The 22,576-nt window shown below is 38.4% G+C and overlaps 1 protein-coding gene across 1 annotated transcript; it reads right to left on the bottom strand.

The window, feature by feature from the left end:
• Positions 1 to 3,772: 3,772 nt before the first annotated feature.
• On the bottom strand, positions 3,773 to 22,460 carry aldh1l1 (aldehyde dehydrogenase 1 family, member L1). Its single transcript, XM_053636337.1, has 23 exons — positions 22,333 to 22,460; positions 18,988 to 19,133; positions 17,880 to 18,114; positions 17,588 to 17,753; positions 16,326 to 16,427; positions 16,095 to 16,184; positions 15,727 to 15,864; positions 14,975 to 15,100; positions 13,784 to 13,875; positions 13,495 to 13,642; positions 13,258 to 13,377; positions 12,573 to 12,700; positions 12,236 to 12,386; positions 10,833 to 10,903; positions 10,586 to 10,691; positions 10,329 to 10,416; positions 7,616 to 7,709; positions 7,289 to 7,388; positions 7,040 to 7,138; positions 5,621 to 5,786; positions 4,663 to 4,768; positions 4,373 to 4,572; positions 3,773 to 4,239 (listed from the first exon to the last, which is right to left on the bottom strand). The coding sequence occupies exons 2-23, from the start codon at positions 19,112 to 19,114 to the stop codon at positions 4,184 to 4,186; spliced, it is 2,709 nt and encodes a 902-aa protein (XP_053492312.1). The 5' UTR covers positions 19,115 to 19,133; positions 22,333 to 22,460; the 3' UTR covers positions 3,773 to 4,183.
• Positions 22,461 to 22,576: the final 116 nt, after the last annotated feature.

The raw sequence follows: 22,576 nt of genomic DNA, 5'->3' as shown, positions 1-22,576 counted from the left end.
AACTAGCTCTCATACGTTCCTGTCTACAGTAATGGATGGGATGAGCAAACTCTACTTTCTGAGGAAGCTCAGGTCCTTTAATTTTTGCAGCAAGATGTTAGAGATCTTCTACCAGTCTGTGGTAGCCAGTGCAGTCTTCTTTGCAGCAGTATGCTGGGGAGGTGGCTGGCTCGGTCTTGGGCTTCTCTCTGGACGGTTTTGAGATGGTTGTGGAAAAGAGGACACTCAATAAACTCACAGCCACTCTGGACAATAAACAGCATCCCCTCCATGACCTACTGGTTAAACAGCAGAGCTCATTTAGTAGAAGACTCACTCAGCTCCGCTTTACAAAGTAGTGGTACAGGACGTCATTTGTACCAACAGCAATCACACTGTAAAACAGCTCAGCACTGTGCTGGGACACTATTTTGAACTGAGCCAGACTTAGAATAAGCTCAATTGACAATAGTTGAACTTTACCACCATCCACAATTCATATCCATAAGCACTGCCACTTTACTTCTATTCATTTGCCTTTCTTATATTCACACTATACAATATTGTTTATCCCTATACAGTTTATCGCGGTTTACAACGTTTACACTGTTGACAGTGTTTACACTGTACTGCCACTTTAATTCCACAACAGTCTGCTGCTTATATTTACAATGATTACACCCCACTGCACTACCACATTGCACTGTATTTTTATTTATATATATTTATATTCTTATTTTGTGTTATTTAAATTACATTTCGTATTCTAACTCTCTGTGTTGCTGTAATAGGTGAAATTCCCTCTGAGATTAATAAAGTGATCTTTCTATCTATCTATCTATCTATCTATCTATCTATCTATCTATCTATCTTTCTGGCAATATTAGGAATAATGTGGGGAAAACTGGCACACAAAAAAAAAGATTTGGAGTTTAGAGTTTAGTTATAACATAAAACATGCAGATCAACCATTCTAGAGATAGCTGGTTAGCAAGCTAGTTCAGTTGATCAGATAATGTTAGCAAACTTCTAGCATCATGTATTCAAGCTACTCTATAAATGTAACTTAAAATACATCAGTAGAAAATGAATTCATAAAACAGTTAACACAGTTCTATTTAAATTAAAGACTAAATTAGCTAGCTAGTTCAAGCAAAGTTTGTTTTAGATTCCTACAGTTTGGAAATGACTGTTATAGCATGTTTTACATGGCTGGGGAAAAATATTTCAATAATTCCCAATATTTCACTGTTTACTATAAAAATGAAGTAATTTCAACACCACATTTCAGCACCAATGCCTATAAGCCAACCCTGCAGAAAAAATCAGCTGCCAAAATACAGACCAAGTTGGTCAAACTGATAACCCATCTTTACTAGCTGGTAAGTTATTTTCCAGCTTCCTCATTATTTGACTAAATTGATCAACAAATGTTTACGATTTCCTAATTGGCGTAATGTTGTGTTATTTTCATAAAAATAGAATTTGGTAGTAGTTACCAGCTAAACAGGATTATGTACTATCTTGTTAGCCTGTGTTTTGGTATCTGGTCAGACCAGCTATATGAGCAGAGCATGATTGTGTCTTATCAGTTATATGCTGCAGTTTTTTAAACAAAGACCAATTGTGATGAATGGAATTAATGTTAATAGAGATGGACAACTGGCCTACATTTTGTAATCTAAACAAACAAAACAGCAGGCTGGGCCACATGTCAGGGTGATCATGACATCTAGTGCTGCTGAACATTGACATAGCTAAACTAAGCATTGTTTTCAGTTTTTTCCACAAATATGCATTTCATTGAATGTTATAACAGTTTATCAAAAATGAAACATGTATGAATAAGCACATATACAATGTCAGCACTAACCTGTATTTCATACAGCACCATTCCAGCAGTGACTGTTCCTAATCCAGCAAGCAAGAAAGGAACCAGCACCTGCTGGAAAATGACTGAAGAAGACTCTGCAGTCATTAGGCCCATCTTCACATCAGCATATTTTTCATATCCACTATGCCAACAGCCTTAAAGCCTTCAAACCAGCTGTGTCCTTAGTTCAGGTTGTTGAAGTATTCAGGTAGATGGATGCCATCATTCCATGATTCTTCTAAAGTTTAGAACCATGCACAGAGCTTGATCATATAGCTTACAGAATTGCACGGCTTTTCTTTAGCTTCCACTAATATCTTATTCAGTAATGTCAGAATCCTATAATCCATTCATGAAGTTTGGGCAATAATAGTGCCCTGAGTGTTCTGCCCATGTGAATTGGACAGCAGCCCTGTGATGCACTGGGAAAAACTTTGCACATGTCCTGTCCATTTCCACACCCATTGGTCAGTAATCTTTTTGGCATGATTTATATACGAGCGCTTACGGACATCAACATAAACAATTATTAACAAGATAACACCAAGAATTATAGGCACTCTTCAAGAGAAAATAACATTTAGTGCAATACTTTTACAAATTAAAAATTACAGAACATTAATGTATTTTCCCCTACTCAATTCAATTTTCAATTCAATTTTATTTGTATAGTGCTTTTAACAATGGACATTGTTTCAAAGCAGCTTTACAGTGGCAAGGAAAAAGTCCCTAAGATGATGTGAGGAAGAAACCTTGAGAGGAACCAGACTCAGAAGGGAACCCGTCCTCATCTGGGTAACAACGGAACAAAACCATTTCCATGGTACTTCAAGTGGTACCATCCTTAGAAATCTCCAGGCTGCACTGCTTGGGGTCATCCTCAGTGGCAGAATGTAGCCTCCAGGTGATGAGAGCTCCATCCAGAGGTAGGGTAACAAGATGGATCAGGCAGGTCCGGAGAGCAGAAAGGGTCAGGACCACTGGCATCTCCATAAAATCATGTGTGGCTCGACAGAAGCCTAAAGCCATCCCTTATGTGCAAGTTCAAAACAACACTGCATTAGTTCTTTAACCAATTAGAGAAGGAATCTATGCTTCCTCTACTTCCTCTAATAAAATCATTAATATTGGAATAAAGTTAATAAATAAACACTGTCATTTTCTCTTAAAGACATTGTGTCAAAATTATTGGCACCCCCAAAATCATATTTTATTGAAGACCAAATAAAATCTAGGACTGTTAAAATTAGACTCTGCACATACTGCTCCATTGCACATTCAGGAAGAAGATGAGAAGTTGAAAGGTACAACGTTTCAGAATTGCATAGTTAATTGTCAGGATCCTCAAGTTTCAGAATTACAGTATGACACCACTTAAACAAGTTTTTCACAAGATCTTTGGCTTTTTGTTTTGTTGCATGAAAGAAGCCTTCCTAAGAGCCATACATTCTCTCTAAGAAAGGGTTCACCAATTTAATTATAGGGTATGCTCATTATTACAAACATAAAAACGTTTTGCAGAAAAATATGTTAGTTATGAGGATTCATTACTTAAAAACTCAACCTTTTTTTTTTTTTTCTTTCTTGCACTCCCTATATACTTAATATTGGCTAAAGCCATCCCTTATGCATAAGCTCAAAACACTACATTTGTTATTTATTTTTTATATAAATTTTTGCATTTTGCTTAAGACCAAAAATGTTGACGTTGACTGTTTGAGTGAGGTTTTATTAATATTGCTTTCATTTTAGATGCCATTTTTTCTCTTGTAGTACATTTACATTTAATCATTTGGCAGTCTCACGAGTGAGGTAGAATCCAATCCAAGGAAATACCTGTTCAAGTAGATGATACAGTGAAAATGGCTGATTGTACGAGTAATACCAACGATCTTAAAAATAACCATATGAACATTCAAGTGAGAAAATATTAGATTCAATTTATTTCTGTTTGGCCTATGACTGAAAAACATCAATGCATTTACAAATGGCAATGGTAATTATAAATTATAAAATCTATTGAATATGAATAACAATTCTTGCAATATAAATATGTGAATGCCCTTCTCTTCCAGTGTTTTCACTGTTCTCTTAAGAATATCTTTTAAAACATTAAATCATGTCTCAATCAGTATTACAATGAGTGAAAAATAAAGGGAAAATATAAAAGGCTTATTCAAAACAAAAGGTGTAATATTCTTTAAATAGCTATGTATTTCATCTTAAGTCTCATCATAAACACTGTTTAGTTTAAAACATATTTCTGACAAAAAATTATTAGAATTTTACTAAGTTCACTGTTACAATTTACTGATGTTTCATCTAGACAAATCAGTACTCAATTGTCACAGCTTTCGTCTTCAAATATTCATTGAGAGCCTCTTGACCTGTTTGGAAAGAAAAAACAGAAACACAGAAACTGTAATTTTGTACCGTTAGAAGGACATACTTATTCGTTAATTATCACAAATGCATGAGCGCACACACGCGTGCACACACACACATACATGTCTATCTTACCCAGATCTTTGCCGAAACCAGACTGCTTGAAACCACCGAAAGGAGCTGCCACATCGGTCTTGTTGTAGGTGTTGACAAACACGGTTCCAGCTTGAAGCTTCTCACTTACATACAGAGCCTTACTGATGTCCCTCGTGAACACTCCTGATGCCAAACCATAGTCTGTAGCATTGGCTCTCTGCAGCACCCCATCTATATCACTGTGAGAGAGAGAGAGAGAGAGAGAGAATGATTTAGTAGAGATCAAGTCAGCAGCAGTGTAAAGATGGAAGTTTATGAATAGTATTTACCCATCCTGAAATTTGGAGATGATCATGACAGGGCCGAACGACTCCTCAATAGCGATGTACATATGGTCCTTCACATCAGTGAACATGGTGGGCTCAAAGAAAAACCCTGAGGGAAGAGGAATGTCAAAAGATTTCTTTACCCTTTAACTGCCAAACACGCAGTAGTTTTCAAAGTCAATCTAAAGACCAGTGTGAGCTGATCTCTTCTGTGTGACCTGAAGACCTCGGCTGGACTTGGACATAAATTGACATAAGAATATATGTATAAAATTTATGGATTTCTCCAATGTACAAGAAACAAATCTCCGTACATCACTTATGTCACTCTTCTATTCAGGCTGTTTGGGCTGCCAGTTATGTTTCAATGACTAATGAAACACCCTGCTGTATATATGCTATTTAGATGAAAGTACAGCTTGGTAGAGGTATACACAGCATGTTAGAGCAGTCCTGTAGTCCTTGAGACAAGCCGCTCTCACACAGAAAAGATGGACGTACAGGATTTGGGCTTCAATTTTGAAGAAGATATGATTGTGGACTGCCTGTGACCCAAGACCAAAAAAGGATGTGAAAGAGGTCCAGGGGCTGATAGGATATTATATTATCTGTGTTTATCACAGTCCAGAAATCAGCAAATATATTTTTAATATTTTTTTTTAATACGGTCTTAAATAAATAAATAAATAAATAAAAGTTACTGACTTTTTCCAACGTGCCAATAGCATGAGCCCATATAAAAACGTGTTCTTTTCATATCCTGGGTCTGCTGTGTTCCACCATACTACTGACACTATTACATTTAAAATGCAGTACACATTAATATAAGTTAAACAAAGATTCCCCCTGTCTTGTTATGACTCTGCTAGTTTTGGGATGAATGGAAAATTCTCATATGTTTTTGACTTGGCTGTGATCAGTATAATTCTGAGTCACACAGACACAGAGACACTGTCTTCACCTGGCCGGTTGACTTGTTTCCCCCCACACACAAGTGTAGCTCCTTCTTTGACTCCTCTCTCACAGTACTCCACCAGTTTGTCCAAGTGAGCTTTGTGGTTCTGGGGGCCGTGATCAGTGGAGCGGTCCAGAGGGTCACCAACCTTAATCTTCTTCACCTCTTCAACCTACAAACATACAGAACTCTGCTGCAGTCAGAACCATCACAAGCTTCCACCGATATGAAACATGCACCACTGACCTTATAAGACAGTGAGAAGTCTTAACTTCTGCACTGCTCCAAATTTATACTGTTTTAGCTAATGAAATCAAAGCCCTAAAGGAAATCTGATAGCTTTAGGGGCAATTTGATAGGTGATTTCAAGCATGAATAAAACATGTATAACACACTTCAAAATGTATATATGGCAATATAGTATGCCTGGCAGCCTGGGCAACTCATCAGAGTTGAATTCTGTTCAACAGCCAAAAACATATAAATATTTTATATTTTATATATAAAATATTCTGCGACATATGCCTAATCAGTTACAGCTTTTAATGGTCTTAACAACAAATCACTGGTTAGAAAATGTGCAAGAATTAAACAAATAGATAAAGTAACTTAGTATGGGATAGTTTTTTCCTTTGATTTCTTTAAATGTTTAAGTTTTGAGGGAAAACTTGCAGACAGCTTTTTATTTATTTATTGTATTTTTACTTTTATTTAATTTTGTACACCCAGAAATCAAACATTTTAATTATTATCATGATTTGACCTTTGCTTACAAGAAGATTATATAAGTGAATTTCCCCGTTTCTAGCTGTTTAATTGTCCTACGTCTGGATGGAGCTCTCATCTACTCCAATTCCAGATTGCTGGGACTATGGCTGCTTCTAAGGCCAAACAGACTTTATTTAAATCCATAATGAACTTTTTCACACTATCCGTTGTTACCCAGATGAGGATAGGTTCCCTTCCGAGTCTGGTTCCTCTCAAGGTTTCTTCCTCTTAACATCTTAGGGAGTTTTTCCTTGCCACCGTCGCCACCGGCTTGCTCAGTTGGGATAAATTCGCACTTTTAATATCTGTATACCGTGTTGATATTTCTGTAAAGCTGCTTTGAGACAATGTCTATTGTAAAAAGTGCTATAAAAATAAAATTTAATTGAATGGAATTCTTGCTAATTTTCTGACCAAGCATTTGTTGTTAAGACCATTAAAAGCTTAATATTTTGCCATTTTGAGCTTGGCCCATTATTATTTTTTTGCCCAGGAGAGTGTGTGTGTACATATAATATATATATATAATACAAATAAAGTAGCATTTTTTTTGGTTGCCATTTTTACCAATTGTGCCAATAATTCTGGAGCTGATGGTATAATATCAGTTGTATAATACATGTTAAATGTTAGGGAAAATGTTCACTTCTATCTTACCACTCTTTGGACAAATGTATCATGCAGGGATTCTTCTATAAACAGTCTGCCTGCAGCAATGCAGTTCTCCCCCTTGTTGAAGAACACTGAACTCATCCCCTGTACAGTCCAAGTGACAGTGTTAAAACTTTTGTTCTTAAAGTGCATTCTGAACAGGACTTCACCACATAATATAATTCATTATAACCACTTTTATAACACAGAAATATTTATTTCATAGGTGTAGTGCGCAGAGAGGCACTGACTGACCATTCTGACTGCTTTGTCCAGGTCACAGTCACTGAAAATGATCAGAGGGGATTTACCCCCCAGCTCCAGAGAGACCTTCTTCACGTTACTGATCGCACAGCTGCAACACACACACATACACACACACACACACACAATATATATATATATATATATATATATATATATATATATATATATATATATATATATATATATATATACACACACACACACACACACACACACACACACACACACACACACACACACACTTAGCAACTATGAACTCATAAACTCTGAATTGTGAACTGTGTTGTCTATAGCTGAGGGTCGGAGTTCACTGACCTCTTCATGATCTGTTTGCCGATCTCAGTGGAACCGGTGAAGCCCAGTTTTCGCACGTCAGGGTGGTCTGACAAACGCTGACCAACAAGAGCGCCTGAAACATGCATGCACATGTTGAGAGGGATAATATACTTTGCATTCAGCAATTTTAGAAAGACATTAAGTCATACAATCTACAATAAAACAGGGGCACCCAATCGTCTCTAACATAGAATCCTAATCTTATGAAGATTTGGTAAAATCTTCTATATAATCTTAACAACTTCTGAAAAGACTGGGCATCATGTAAATTTTTTTAACTGAGTGAAAAATTGTGAAACTACTGCTAACAACTAAGGGTTATAAATTACCCAACTTAAGCACACTCAAGTTACCAAACTAAGCACACTGTGCTTATGAAAAACATGAGCACTGCTCAGTGATAGCAAAAACAAACATGACTTGCAAAAAAGAAATAATCAAATCATGTGGGTGAGGTTGTGGGTGGGGTGAGGCGTTGCACAGATGTGCACAGTACAGGCACTCAAACTCCTGCCTCCTCAGTTAATATGTCATCCATTGAGGAGTTACTCTGTTGCCATGAATGCTTGTCCACTATATTATTATATATATATATATATATATATATAAAGTGCATCTGGAAAGTATTCACAGCGCTTCACTTTTTGCACATTTTGTTATGTTACAGCCTTATTCCAAAATGGATTACATTCAATATTTTCCTCAAAATTGTATAAACAATACCCCATAATGACAATGTGAAAGAAGTTTGTTTGAAATCTTTGCAAATTTATTAAAAATAAAAAACAAAAAAAGCACATGTACATAAGTATTCACAGCCTTTGCTCAATACTTTGTTGAAGCACCTTTGGCACCAATTACAGCCTCAAGTCTTTTGAGTATGATGCTACAAGCTTGGCACACCTATTTTTGGGCAGTTTCTCCCATTCTTCTTTGCAGGACCTCTCAAGCTCCATCAGGTGGGGTGGGGAGCGTCAGTGCACAGCCATTTTCAGATCTCTCCAGAGATGTTCAATCGGTTTAAGTCTGGGCTCTGGCTGGGTCACTCAAGGACTTTCACAGAGTTGTCCTGTAGTCACTCCTTTGTTATCTTGGCTGTGTGCTTAGGGTCGTTGTCCTGTTGGAAGATGAACCTTCGCCCCAGTCTGAGGTCCAGAGCACTCTGGAGCAGGTTTTCATTAAGGATGTCTCTGTACATTGCTGCGTTCATCTTTCCCTCGATCCTGACTAGTCTCCCAGTTCCTGTCAAACAAAAAAACATCCCCACAGCATAATGCTGCCACCACCATGCTTCACTGTAGGGATGGCATTGGCCAGGTGATGAGTGGTGCCTGGTTTCCTCCAGACATGATGCTTGCCATTCAGGCCAAAGAGTTCAATCTTTGTTTGATCATGGTCTGAGAGTCCTTCAGGTGCCTTTTGGCAAACTCCAGGTGGGCTGTCATGTGCCTATTAATGAGGAGTGGCTTCCATCTGGCCACTCTACCATACAGGCCTGATTGGTGGAGTGCTGCAGAGATGGTTGTTCTTCTGGAACGTTCTCCTCTCTCCACAGAGACACGCTGGAGCTCTGTCAGAGTGACTATCGGGTTTTTGGTCACCTCCCTGACTAAGGCCTTTCTCCCCCGATCGCTCAGTTTGGCCATGCAGCCAGCCCTAGGAAGAGTCCTGCAGCTTCCAAACTTCTTCCATTTACGGATGATGGAGGCCACTGCGCTCATTGGGACCTTCAATGCTGCAGAAATGTTTCTGTACCCTTCCCCACATCTGTGCCTAGATACAATCCTGTCTCGGAGGTCTCCAGACAGTTCCTTGGACTTCGTGGCTTTGTTTGTGCTCTGACATGCATTGTTAACTGTGGGACCTTACATAGACAGGTGTATGCCTTTCCAAATCATGCCCAATCGACTGAATTTACCACAGGTGGACTCCAATCAAGTTGTAGAAACATCTCAAGGATGATCAGAGGAAACAGGATGCACCTGAGCTCAATTTTGAGTGTCATGGCAAAGGCTGTGAATACTGATGTACATGTGCTTTTTTTTGTTTTTTATTTTCAATAAATTTGCCAAGAATTTTGAAGAAAATAATGAATTTAATCAATTTTGGAATAAGGCTGTAACATAACAAAATGTGGAAAAAGTGAAGCGCTGTGAATACTTTCCAGATGCACAGTAACACACACACACATATATATATAAATATAAAATCTCATAGACCAGCATTAATCACCAGGTACTTCCCACAGTTTGGTCAAATAAAATCAAACATGCCTGATATACTGATAAACTCACTCCAACTGGCCTGAAATTAGGTCTGCAGGAAAGAGTTTGAGTCAGTGGATATAATTATGAATAGTGGATATAATCAGGATAAAAGTTGTATTATGTAACAGCTTATGATTTAAAGATGCTTATAAAATCCTTTAGCTCAACCAGGTGTCTTTGCCCAAGGCTGTAAATTCCCAAGGGCAGAAGCAGCATTGACGTTGGTTTAGTTTTTTTATGAGCCAATGATGAGGCGTGTCTTTTTGAAATCTGAACGCCATAAAAAAACATTTCAATAGTTTCAGTTTTGAATAGTTTCATTTCTAGGGTGTCAATTTATTTGACCTGGGCTGTGTTTTCTTATATGAGCATATCAAATGAATAATGTAAATTCACTCCCTGACTAGGACAACCGTAAAGCATACCTGATCCAGGCAGGATGTTGATGACTCCTTTAGGGAAGCCTGCCCTTGCGGTCAATTCTGCAAACTTCACAGCAGTCAATGGGGTCACCTAGTGTTTAACACACACACACACACACACACACACACACACACACACACATCTAGTAAGCAAGACCCAGCTTTAACCAGTCTTGTAATACGTCAGCTGTTATGAACAATTAAAGAAACTGACTTCAAAGAGGTTTGATTCAACAGGCCAGCCATCACGATCTCCTCACCTGTGCAGGTTTTAGCACCACAGTGTTTCCAGCTGCCAGACACGCTGCAGTTTTCCAGGCCAGCATCATCAGAGGATAGTTCCATGGAATTACAATGCCACACACACTAAACACACATAGACACACATACAGACATACTATTTAGCTATCGAATTGCTAAAGTACTTCCTAAATGGGTTCCCATAATGTTTTACATTCAGTGCAGCAAAATTAGCACATATGTGGAATAGTGAGTTAGAGGCTTTACCCAATTGGCTCTTTCTTAGTAAAGGTGAGGTTGCGATTGGGTCGAGCTTGATTGATTGGAATTGTCGAGCCCTACAGAGGAATAAGCAAGACGTTTACACACATTAACGTGTTATACAGAGCTGTCAAATTTGCGAACAAGAAAATCACAGCAGGTACAGAGAGAAACAAGAACTGTAACACAAAGTCACCAACCTGTTGGCACACAGGACAACTCTATGCTCACAGCATAAATGATAAGATACTGTATGTAAACAGCTGACTGTTTAAGTAGGAAATGAAACACAATAGGTAGTGCTGTTGTAGGACAGTAATCAACAATGTGGTGGTGTTGAAGCAGAGTTTTTTGTACCGTAGTTATAGTCGTTTTCCTATAACAACACTTCCTGAAGTGATCCCCCCTTAAACCACAGCAACTTACCAATGATTACCATTTTTGTTATTCATTAAAGAATGACATTGTACTTTTTATTAGTTTACATTTAATGCTGTGGAACATCTGCAAAACAAGTTAGTTTCTGTTATCACTCAGGTTAGAACAGCCATATATAACTGCTTCTTCAGTTTCTCTTACAATTAATGAAACAGAAAAAGAAAATGCAGATTGTCAGGTTATCGAAAAACCCCAGAACTTAATACCCCCCCGCCCCCCTTAATAGCACTCGATCTTTACATGTTAAATAAAAGGTATTCTTACAGAAAGCATTATAATTGATGATTAAGCATTTCATTTGTTATCCTGTTTATTATTAGTCTTACATTATATGAAACGTCCACCATACAAGTCCCTGTGAATGACTGAGTTACTATAGGAACAATAACGTATTAGAACAAGCACATTAATATAAAACTGATTTCGATTACAGCCAGTACTAGTGGCAGAGCTACTGTTTTAACAAAATAACACATTTTTAGATATTAAACACTGACATAACAATACACTCTCTGCTTATAGGCAATTATGGAGATAAACAGAGTCTTTTCTGAAATGCCTTACAGGAGTGGTTCAGTGATTAAGTTTCTGAACATATTATCAGAAAGCAACATACTTAACTGTCTACTGCTCAGCTGTGTGATTGTATCCGGTCTCATATGTAAGCTGCTGCCAAATGAAGAAATATTTATTTTCTGCATACGCATTTACATTTACGGATTTTGGCAGACGCCCTTATCCAGAGCAACTTACATTTATCCTGTTTACAACTGAGCAGTTGAGGGTTAAAAAGTCTTAGAGTGCTTGCTCAAAGGCCCAGCAGTGACAGCTTAGGAGTGCTGGGATTTGAACTCACAACCTTCCGATAAGTAATGCAGTGTCTTAACCACTGACTTTTTGTTTAGTCAAGAAGATTTAAATGGTTACGCTCTTACACACACACACACACACACACACACACACACACACACCTGGATCTTGTCACACCAGCCGGCAAAGTATCTGAACGTCTGAATGGACATTCCAACGTGGGTTTTGAGGGCCAGTGTGTAAACAGCTCCTGAGTCTATGGCTTCGATTGTGGCCAACTCCTCCTGATGCTGTTCCATCAGATCTGCCAATCTGGAGTAAAATATAACACACACACACACACACACACACACACACACAAATTAAAAGCTGATCCTCTCTTTCAGTATTTGCTCACATTAACTAACATATTGCTTGCAGTTAACACTGAGATTGAGATGCATTTGTGAATTTTTAGATCTAGAGAGAAAGCCTCATTTAAATTGTGTATTCTCTCACTTGTAGATGAGTCTGCCCCTGTCTCTTGGGTTCATTTTGCCCCACTCGCCATTCTCAAATGCCTCTTTAGCGGCTGCCACAGCTTTCTCCACATCTGAGATCTGAGCTAGAGATACATCGCAGATCGGCTACAGAGAATAAAGCAGGAGAGAGACAGAATAAGAGAGAGAGAGAGAGAGACAGACAGACAGACAGAGAATAAGAGAGAGAGAGAGACAGACAGACAGAGAATAAGAGAGAGAGAGAAACAGAGAATAATAGAGAGAGAGAGAAAAAGAGAGAGAGAGAGAGAGAGAAACAGAGAATAAGAGAGAGAGAGAGAGAGCGGTTATTAAATATGTGCTTTGACAATGTGTCGGAAGAAGGAGTCGGTAGTGAAGATTGAAAAATTCTAATAAGAACCAGATTTAAGAGAAATAAAGGATGTGCTAAATGGGAGTACAGGGGATTGAGATGTTTCATATCCATCCACATCATATCAATTTAAAAAGAGCTAAACGGCGGCTGAAAGGCCACTTATTACAAAAAAGTAAGACTTGAATATTGAGCATTATGAATAATCCCAATAGAGCTTTTATGAAGAAGTCCTATTCACAGGTAATAGAGCGGTGCACAAACTACATAGCAGCTCGCTCATCTCTTCTGCTATGGACCTTTAATAACCCACAGAACATCTTCACACTACCTCTGCAGTTGTAGGATTAATGGTCTTATAGGTTTTTCCTCCTTCAGCCTCCACAAACTCTCCATTTATAAAGAGTTGGTGGGGCATTCGGATAGTCATGTTGTTGATATTCATCTCCACCTGCAACATAATAGTTGAAATAGAAGTGTTTAGAGTGTGGCTTTCATGGAAATCTTGCATGAAATGGGAAGAATTGCTTTTAAGTGTTTAAACTCTACAGTGATGTTAAACCCTCACATAGTCTACAGCTAGTTCTTCCTCAGCATCCTCTCCTCTCAGCTTCCTCACGCACATCTGGATGAACTCCTGAAAGGTTGTGGCCATGTAAACATCCTCGTTCTGTAGCTGCAGCTGGCTCGCCCTCAACTTCACCTCCTCCACCAGTCTGCAGGAGAATAACAGATAAATATACAGATAGAAAAGAGTTTATACGGAGAAAATGGACAAGAAGATATTAGAGAACAACAACAACAATTTGTGTCAGAATTTGCATGCTCCACTTAAACAAGCCCCAAAATGTGTTTACCTGACAACATCCATTGAGGCAGCACCAGACTTAAAGAAGTCAGTGGAGTCATCAATCATCTCAACATTAGTCAAAATGCTCTTCCAGACCACCTGGATGAAAAAACATACCCCACACACACACACAGACTTTTTGCTCCACCCTCTTATATAATCACAACTGTACTTCACTACAAACTGTGTGTTGCAGGCCCATGTTGGTTAATGAGGATATATTTTATCCAAGTAGCAGCAAGGTATCATACCTCTATCATATATCTATTCTGATACGAGAACAGATAACACAGATTACTGATTAAAGTTCATGTTAAAATAAAAGTGTAAAGAGATAGTGTATCACTGATGACAATACATGAAGCTGATGTTAGCATACAGTTCTGTGTAAAAGTATTTGATTGCTTCTGTTTTTGTGTCTCATATTAAATTGTTTCAGAAACTAAAACAAAATCTAAGATAAAACAAAGGCATCCTGAGTAAACACAAAATACAGTTTTTAAATGATAAATGTAATTTATTGAAGCAAAAAACAAAAAAAACAAAACAAAACACCAAGCATGGTGGTGGGGGTGTAATGGTGTGGGGATGCTTTGCTGCTTCAGGGCCTGGGTAACTTGCAATAATTGAGGGAGACATCAATTCTGCTCTCTACCAGAAAATCCTAAAGGAGAATGTCCAGTCTTCAATCCATAAGTTGAAACTCTGGCGCAGCAAGACAATGATCCAAAGCATAGGAGTAAGTCCTAGTCCTAGAAGTAAGTGAAAGACTGATCTCCAGTTATCAGAAGCATTTGGTTGCAGTTATTGCTGCTAAAGGTGGCACAACCAGATTTTAAGTTTAAGGGGCAATTAGCTTTTCACATTGGTGATAGATGTTGGATAACTTATTTTGCTTCAGTAAAATAAATAAATAAAAACCCTATTGTTTTAGTGTTTACTCAGGTTGCCTTTGTTTTATGTTGTATCTCGCTAGAAGATCGAAAACGATTTAGTATAATATATATGCAAAAACAGAAGAAATCATGATGGGAGCAAATACTTTTTCACAGCATTGTATACAGTAGCACAATCTATTTAATCAGCTCTTCAGACTGAAATGCCAGTCTTTTTGCTTTGCACAGATGAAACATGAGGCTTCTAATTCATTAGCTGCAGAGTGAACGTCTGAGTAGTGAACGGTGCTTCAGTGTCTCACCCTCATCTGCTCAGCAAAGCTCTTCTCCTCCTCTGTGAGCTCCACTGCACTGCTGGATGCAGCCTTGAAATACTGAGCAGCTGCAATCATCTTCCCATCATCAAACTGCAGGTTCTTCACCAGTAACTATAAAACACACAAATACACACAACCACATACATACTGTGTGCTCAACTATGCAAACCTTGGGGTAGCACTTAATGTGTAATGCGTAACGCATGTGCTTTAACTCCATCTTCTGTACTGCCCCTCACTCTCTCATTCAATTGTTCCTTTATTTCTCTCTTTGTCCTCGTCTCCTGTTTTCCAACTATTCATTCTCTCTCCCTCACTGGGTGATTGTGAGCTAAAAACAAACAGCTTTTTCAGCTGAAGCCGGAATAAAGTCCAGCTCATTTAGTGATTCCCTGCGGTCAGCCAATATGGTCAAGAGGAGCTGAGTGTGTATTTATTACGAATTGGTGAGCTGAGATAACTGCATTCAGCACTGCTTTATGAAAAATGAGCATGTTGTCCTTTTTTGGCTGAGGTTGCATGCAAAGGCTTGGATACTTGTATAACTGAAACATACTTGTGTTTGATTTTCCAAACATTTCCTTTTGTGCAAATTGCCTTTATAAAAAAAAAAAAAAAGAAAAAGAAAATAGTCTTCATAGATGAATGCATTAAAAGTGTGAATAGCTATGCTTTTAATCATTATGAACAGACTATACTACTTTAAATTCTCCTTGCATTACTCAGTGTGTTCTCACCGCCTTGCCATCGTTGCCAAACAGAATCAAGCCGTTCTTGCTGACCAGACCTGGCCGACTCGCTCCGGGGATCTCTAAATGTTGCCCTTTAGCTGTGGAACCATTATCCACTAATGTTGAACCATAGAACGTCACGTTCTGTAAGGGGAGGGAAGAGAGTAGAGACATTACACAGCATATTTTAACAGAATGCAAATATTAGATTTTTTGGCAGTGTGTGGGTGGTATGTTTATTTAACAGCATTTTCTATCATGCTGTATTTTTTATTTTACACATGGCGGACAAAGCCATGCTCAAAGACGTTTCTGGTATATTACTACTAAAGTGTGGCTTAATAAAAGCATAAAATGTGTGTGACATAACAAACCTTTCCATCAACCTCTGCCCAGGCTCCAGGAACCTTATCATTTCCTCTGATCCAGTTATGAATGGCTTCTGCAGGCTGGTTCCAGTCAATCTACACACAAATGCACAGTACACCTTTGTTCAACACAAGCACTCTGAATTAGTGTAACTGTTGAGTTGTGGGTACTAAATATGTTCTGAATCTTTTAAAAAGAAACTAAAACTGACACCAAACATAACTATGATTGCCCACCTTTGCATTGTCCTTTTTCTGAATGCACTCATATGTAGCTCCTTCCTCTGGTTGTTTAATTTTAGGAGCTTTACCTTCTGCAATTAACTTCACTGCCTCCACCTTAAACATACACACACAGAATCTCAGTCACAAAAAGGTATCATCGGCACAAACGAAGAGGAACACAAGAGCAAGAACATATGTCAGTGCAAATGTCTGGTGCTAGGACAGACAGCATTTGAGGGCACATTCTATTAGGACACATCAAGAGTGAGTGGTATGGATGAGCATAATAAAGTATGTTACTGATAGGAGGATATACATTAAGTAGTCAGTGAATTTATCATCGTCTTATTTGGCTTGTTTTCCTCATAAAAGTATTCTTCTGGCTTCACTACTTTGTAGCCATACTGCTAGCGAAAGCTTGGCAAAACTATACACTGTGATACATGTCTTAAATTAGGAAGACATTATGAATATCACTAAGACATTTAATCATCCACCCATATTGAGTTCATGATTTAAAATGAACACTGCCCTCCAATAATATTGCCACCCTTCGTAAATATGAGCAAAGAAGGCTGTGAAAAAACTGTCTATTGTGTAACTTTTTGTTAAAAAAAATTAACAATACTCTGCTCTCATGGATATCAAACACTTGCTTGTTAAATATAGGTGTGCAACAATTATTAAACACCCTTTTTAGTCAATACTTTGTGCTACCTCCTTTTGTCAAGATAACAGCTCTGAGTCTTCTCCTATAATGCCTGATGAGGTTGGAGAATACATGGCAAGGGATCTGAGATCATTCTTCCATACAGGATCTTTCCAGATCCTTCAAATTTCGAGGTCCACGCTGGTGGACTCTCCTCTTCAGTCCATCCCACAGGTTTTCTATGGGTTTCAAGTCAGGAGACTGGGATGGCCATGACAAGACCTTGATTTTGTGGTCAGTAAACCATTTTTGTGTTGATTTTGATGTATGTTTTGGATCATTGTCCTGCTGGAAGATCCAACCATGGCCCATTTTAAGCTTTCTGGCAGAGGCAGTCAGGTTTTCATTTAATATCTGTTTATATTTTATAGAGTCCATGATGCCATGTATCCTAACAAAATGTACAGGTCATCTAGCAGAAAAACAGCCCCAAAACATTAAGTTTCATGAGTTTTTTTTTTTTTTTTTTACAATAAAGACAATTTTTCACAGCTCATATTTACCAAGGGTGCCAATATTATTCAAAGGCACTATAGTTGCAGTAATTTCCAGCACTGATCCTCACCGTCCCTTTGACTCCCTCTGGAAACAGGAAGCGCTTATAGATGGTATTCACTGTGTCATCAGGCTCTACATCACACTCTTTCTGCAAAAGGATTGGCCCAGTGTCTAGTCCATCATCAGCCCAAAACACTGTAAACCCGCCCTTTTTGTCACCATGGATGAGAGTCCTATAGACAATGCAATAATGACTTTTGGATATTGACGAAATGGCCTATACATGTACAATAAGCATAGAGGATAAAATTTACAATGCTATTTGCCACTGAGCATGTTAACTAATCACACACACAGACCAGTTAATGGCGGAGGCCCCTCTATGGCGGGGCAGCAGTGAGGGGTGGTAGATGATGGAGCCGTGCTTTGGGTGGTCTATCACCTCCATCGGGATGAACTGAGAGCAGAACGGCAGTACGTTGAGTTCAGCTTCAACAGCCTTATACTGTGCCACCACCTCGTCAATGGCTTTGCCCTTTACCCGCCAGCGTGGAAACTTGAACACTGCCACGCCATCTTTCTCTGCTTCAGCACCTGAGGTATTCCACATTCAACCCATTTTAGTTCATGTATGAGGTTGAAAAGTTTATTTCACTGCAGAAGTATACTATCAGATTGGAGAGAAACACAATATCCTTTAATTTCACTGTGACGTCACACTGATTAATCCTTGCCATTTTGAGGATGGTTCATTTTCATTTATACTCATAATCGGCTGCTCTAACACACTTCACTACATGCAGTATAACATGCAGAAGTGCTGCGAATCCTCCCTGTCATGCTGTGTCGTAGCTACTTTAGCTAGCTAGCTACATTATAGGACACCTGGGAAGCTTATCTCAGCAGCAAGTGTTGTTAACATTAGCAAAAGTTAACAGCTAACTAAATTTTTAGTTATCAGTTTACCCTCCCTCTAATGACAAAGGGTATTTGTCCTTCAAAATTGTGTAGTGAAGCCAGAAATTCAGTCCCAAAGAGGGTAACCACCATATTTGTCATGTGACTGAAATGCTAGGATACACTCCAAAACATGCGTAACCCCAGTACACACAGTGTTTTCTTATTTCAGTGAAGTGTGCTGGGAGAAGGTCACACTGTCGATTATGTCCAAAGTGGGACTTTGAGCATCTGTGGATCTTCAACAGAACTGTATGTTAAGGAAAGTTCTCAGTCCTCCAAACCACTTAATTATACTATATAATTCTGCAGTTCTCAGTTCTGCAGCCCCCTTTGTCCTGCATTTTGAAATGTTACCTATTCCCAGCACACCTGCTCCAGCTCCTAAAGGGCTTAATAATTAACTGCCTGGTTAAAACAACTGTGTGCAGGGCAGGGGGTCCAAATGCACAGGTTTTAAACTCCTGCACACACCATGAGAACAAGAATAGAGAGGAATTAAAGCCTCACCTAGTGGGTCAGCCTTGCCATCTTTGTCAGGTATGGTAAACACCCCAACAATAGTGTGGCCCTCCTTCCTCAGCTCTTTATACACTTCTTGTCCAAAAAGGCTCTGGCCAATTACAGCGATCTTCATCCTGAACCCAAACTCAACCCTAAGTAAAGATACAGAATCAGGAACTGAACAGGATATTTATGCACCAAAGATTATACACCACAAATGCTGACATTGAGCAAAAACCAGTGAAGATATATAGAAATATTTACTGCTGCTCTGAATTACACACTTTTTTTTGCACTTTAGTGTCACATTTGCAGCTGATACAGAGGTACCAATAGGGGTCCAGATTGGAGCTATTTAGGTCGAGTACCCCTTTATTTCTCAATTATAAAGAATAAGTAAAAGGGGAGATGGAGCAATACTTAAATAGTTCTTGTTCAATCTCTTGGCTCACCCACAATGTTGTAGCAATAGAAATCTTAGCATATGAACTTCAGTTACAGGTATTGCAACACTGAGATAAAAAAATAAAAATAAAATTTACGTCTGTATACAGTCTCTTCATGTGGAAAAATAATTATTTGATGCATTGCAATTCTCTTTTTGTGTCATGCTTTTGTAAAGCCTTGTGCAATGCTTTGTTTTCTTAACTGAAAAATGGTTTCCCCCTACATCAAGTGACACAGGGGTCATTTATTCAGAAGGATTTCTCAATCGACTAATATTATGGAAGTGAAAGTAGAACATGGGATCTTAAGCATTCACATTTGGATTTATTTTTATCTTTGAATACACAAATATTCTGAACAGGCTACATTTCCTCTGACAGCCCAAAAAGAAATATTTTAATCCATGTGGCTGTTATTGGTGGATAAAAATGTATTAATATCATATTTTAAAAAGTAGCACATGGTCAAAATGTGTGGTCATGACACCCTGGATCTGATTTCACTTTTATTGTTTTTTAGTGTTTTCAACAACATACATTGACACAAAGCAGCTTTACAGAAATCTGGAGGCAAATTTAGATTTAGATCTCTCACTGGCAGCAACCAGACACAAAAGGGAACCAATTTTCTTTCGGGTGACATTGGATAGTGGGAATCAACATCCTAAATCGAATCTTCCATTCATCCATCCATCCATTTTCTATACCGCATATCCTACAGGGTCACGGGGAACCTGGAACCCAGGAGGTTTGAGGCAAACAAGCTGAAAATCAAATCCTGAAAATCCTCACTCAAATGTAAGGTTGTAACCGCCTACAGAGTTGGTTGTACACAAAATACTGGTACCGTGCCTGAGTCTCCCTGACATAAATACCACCCAGTTTCAATAACACACCCTGTCTCTGTCTTATTAACTGAAAGACATAATTTTGTAGTTTTCTTCCATCCTTACAAGTGCATCGATATACAAATCAATAGAGGGTATGCACACGACGTCACAGTAGGCGGAAGGCTCTGCGGTTACACCCACTGAGTGGCAGCAAGCCTGAGTAGCAGCATTAGCGTTCAGCTTGAATGCAGTTTCATTACACTGCATAAACCGCTCAGCATTTGACATTCGGCCATAAAAGTTCAGCTTGTTAAAAAATTATTCAAATGTACACTCTTGAAAGAAAATCGCAAAACCTCTACATTTTGTGAAGTAATTTCAAGGCAATGATTTCCATCATTGACAACATTAGAAGATGTGTAAACATAATAAATCTGCTTTACTGGTCCACAAGAGCTTTTGCACTATAAAGACATTTCTACATAAAGGTCACATGTCAACGCCACACAAATTACAGTAATAGAGCTATTTTGCATTACTGGCCTATAGAGGAAGGGCTAGGCTTTCGAAACACAAATAAAGAGATTGAGACTATATATTTCAGTCCTCTGTTGAAGAAGGCATAAAGAGAAATATAATACATGTGTAATTGAACATGTGAGACCGTTAACCAATTTTGTCAAAATGGATTGAATGGAAAGATATTTTGCACTATTGCCCTAGAGCAAATGGGTACAGTTTTAAGGAAAGAAAAAGGAGCGACTGAGGCTCCTTATTTCACCCCATGGTATAGATTCAGGTTCCACAAGAAATACCTGTCAGTGACAGATTAGGAATGAGGACCGAAAGACACACACAGAGGGTAAAAAGTACAGCATTATACACACCGCCTTGAATGTGGAGAAATGTGCAACACAGGAAGTTTAGCGTTTCAATAGCTGTAAACTGAACACTGACTGAACTGACTTTAACTGTCAGAATTTCTTAACCAAATATTATCTTTTTTTAACATATGCCGGTCAAATTTAAAGTCATATTTTTGCTGCTTTGTTAAATCATTGACTTGTCATTGTATTGCTTTTAATTACATTTCCTTCCTGCAAACACTGTGTGTTTTATTACAAGCAAAAGACTTATACATTTAGCGGTTGCTATATTCTATAGGCCATATCTTCCATATAATCCACTTTCACTAATTAGTGAGAGGTAAAGGTTTCACATGTTCAATTACACATTAATTATATTTCTGCTCGTGTTTCCTTCAACATAAATCAGAAATAAGTTGCCTCAGTCACGTTTGTTTTAAAGATATATCGCAAATTAGAGGTAATCTTATACAGTTTCACACGTACAATTAGACATGGACTGTATTTCTCCTTGTGTGTTCTTCAACAGTCGAATTACGTGACTTTTATGTTGAAATGTCGCATGTGACTTTCATTTATTCACCGGTAACGCAGATAGATCACTTTTACACCTCTTCTAATGTTGTTAATAATGTCGAGGTTTTTTTTATTTTCTTTCTGGTGTATACATTTTTTCAGTTATTTTTTAACAAGCTGATGTTTATTGCCGAATAAAAGCAACTTCACTGCGGTCTGCAACAATGTAAATATCGCTGTGGACTGATTAAAAGGACTTTTTTACAACGCTTGCTCTTTACACGCTGAATCTCTGAGGGAAACGACCTGATGAAGCGGTTGGATGTCTGGCATTAGCGTCCCAATCACTGTCAAATGAGTTAGTGAGTTATTTTAGGAGTGAAGTAAGTAAGCCTGTCACTGCCTGTGTGCATGGACTTAATTCCTGCACTACTTATGTTAAAAAAAAGAAAGAAAAAGGCGATTAATTTCACTGCCTTTTATTATTATTGATGATCACTGATCGACTGTTTCGCTTGAAAACCTGTCAAAGCTATTGTAAACTCCACGTTTCCATATAAAGTGTCCTGCAAACTCCAACGCTGTTACCCACGATGCATTTAGCGCAGTATACCCTAGGGTGATTAGGATAAATGAATCTAGCAGGGTTTTATGCAAAACAACAACTTGACTTTACAGAAGAAAAGTGCATACCTTTACACGTCTTGAAGACCCTCCTCGCGTGTGAGACAGCGATCCAATGGGAGTGGTTGAAATGTATTTCTGCGGCTGTTCAGACATCCTGAACTTCCAATCAGGTTAGAGTAAATTCCTCAGCGACCAATGAGAGGCGGAGCGAAGAGCCACGTCCTAAAAACTAGTGATGGGAAGTTCGGATCATTTTACTGACTCGGATCTTTGAATCTCGTTCAGCAAAATGAACGAATCTTTTTTCGAG

This window comes from Ictalurus furcatus, chromosome 11 (assembly GCF_023375685.1).
Source record: "Ictalurus furcatus strain D&B chromosome 11, Billie_1.0, whole genome shotgun sequence".
NCBI classification, from domain to species: Eukaryota; Metazoa; Chordata; class Actinopteri; order Siluriformes; family Ictaluridae; genus Ictalurus; species Ictalurus furcatus.
This window is presented reverse-complemented; position numbering and strand designations above follow the sequence as displayed.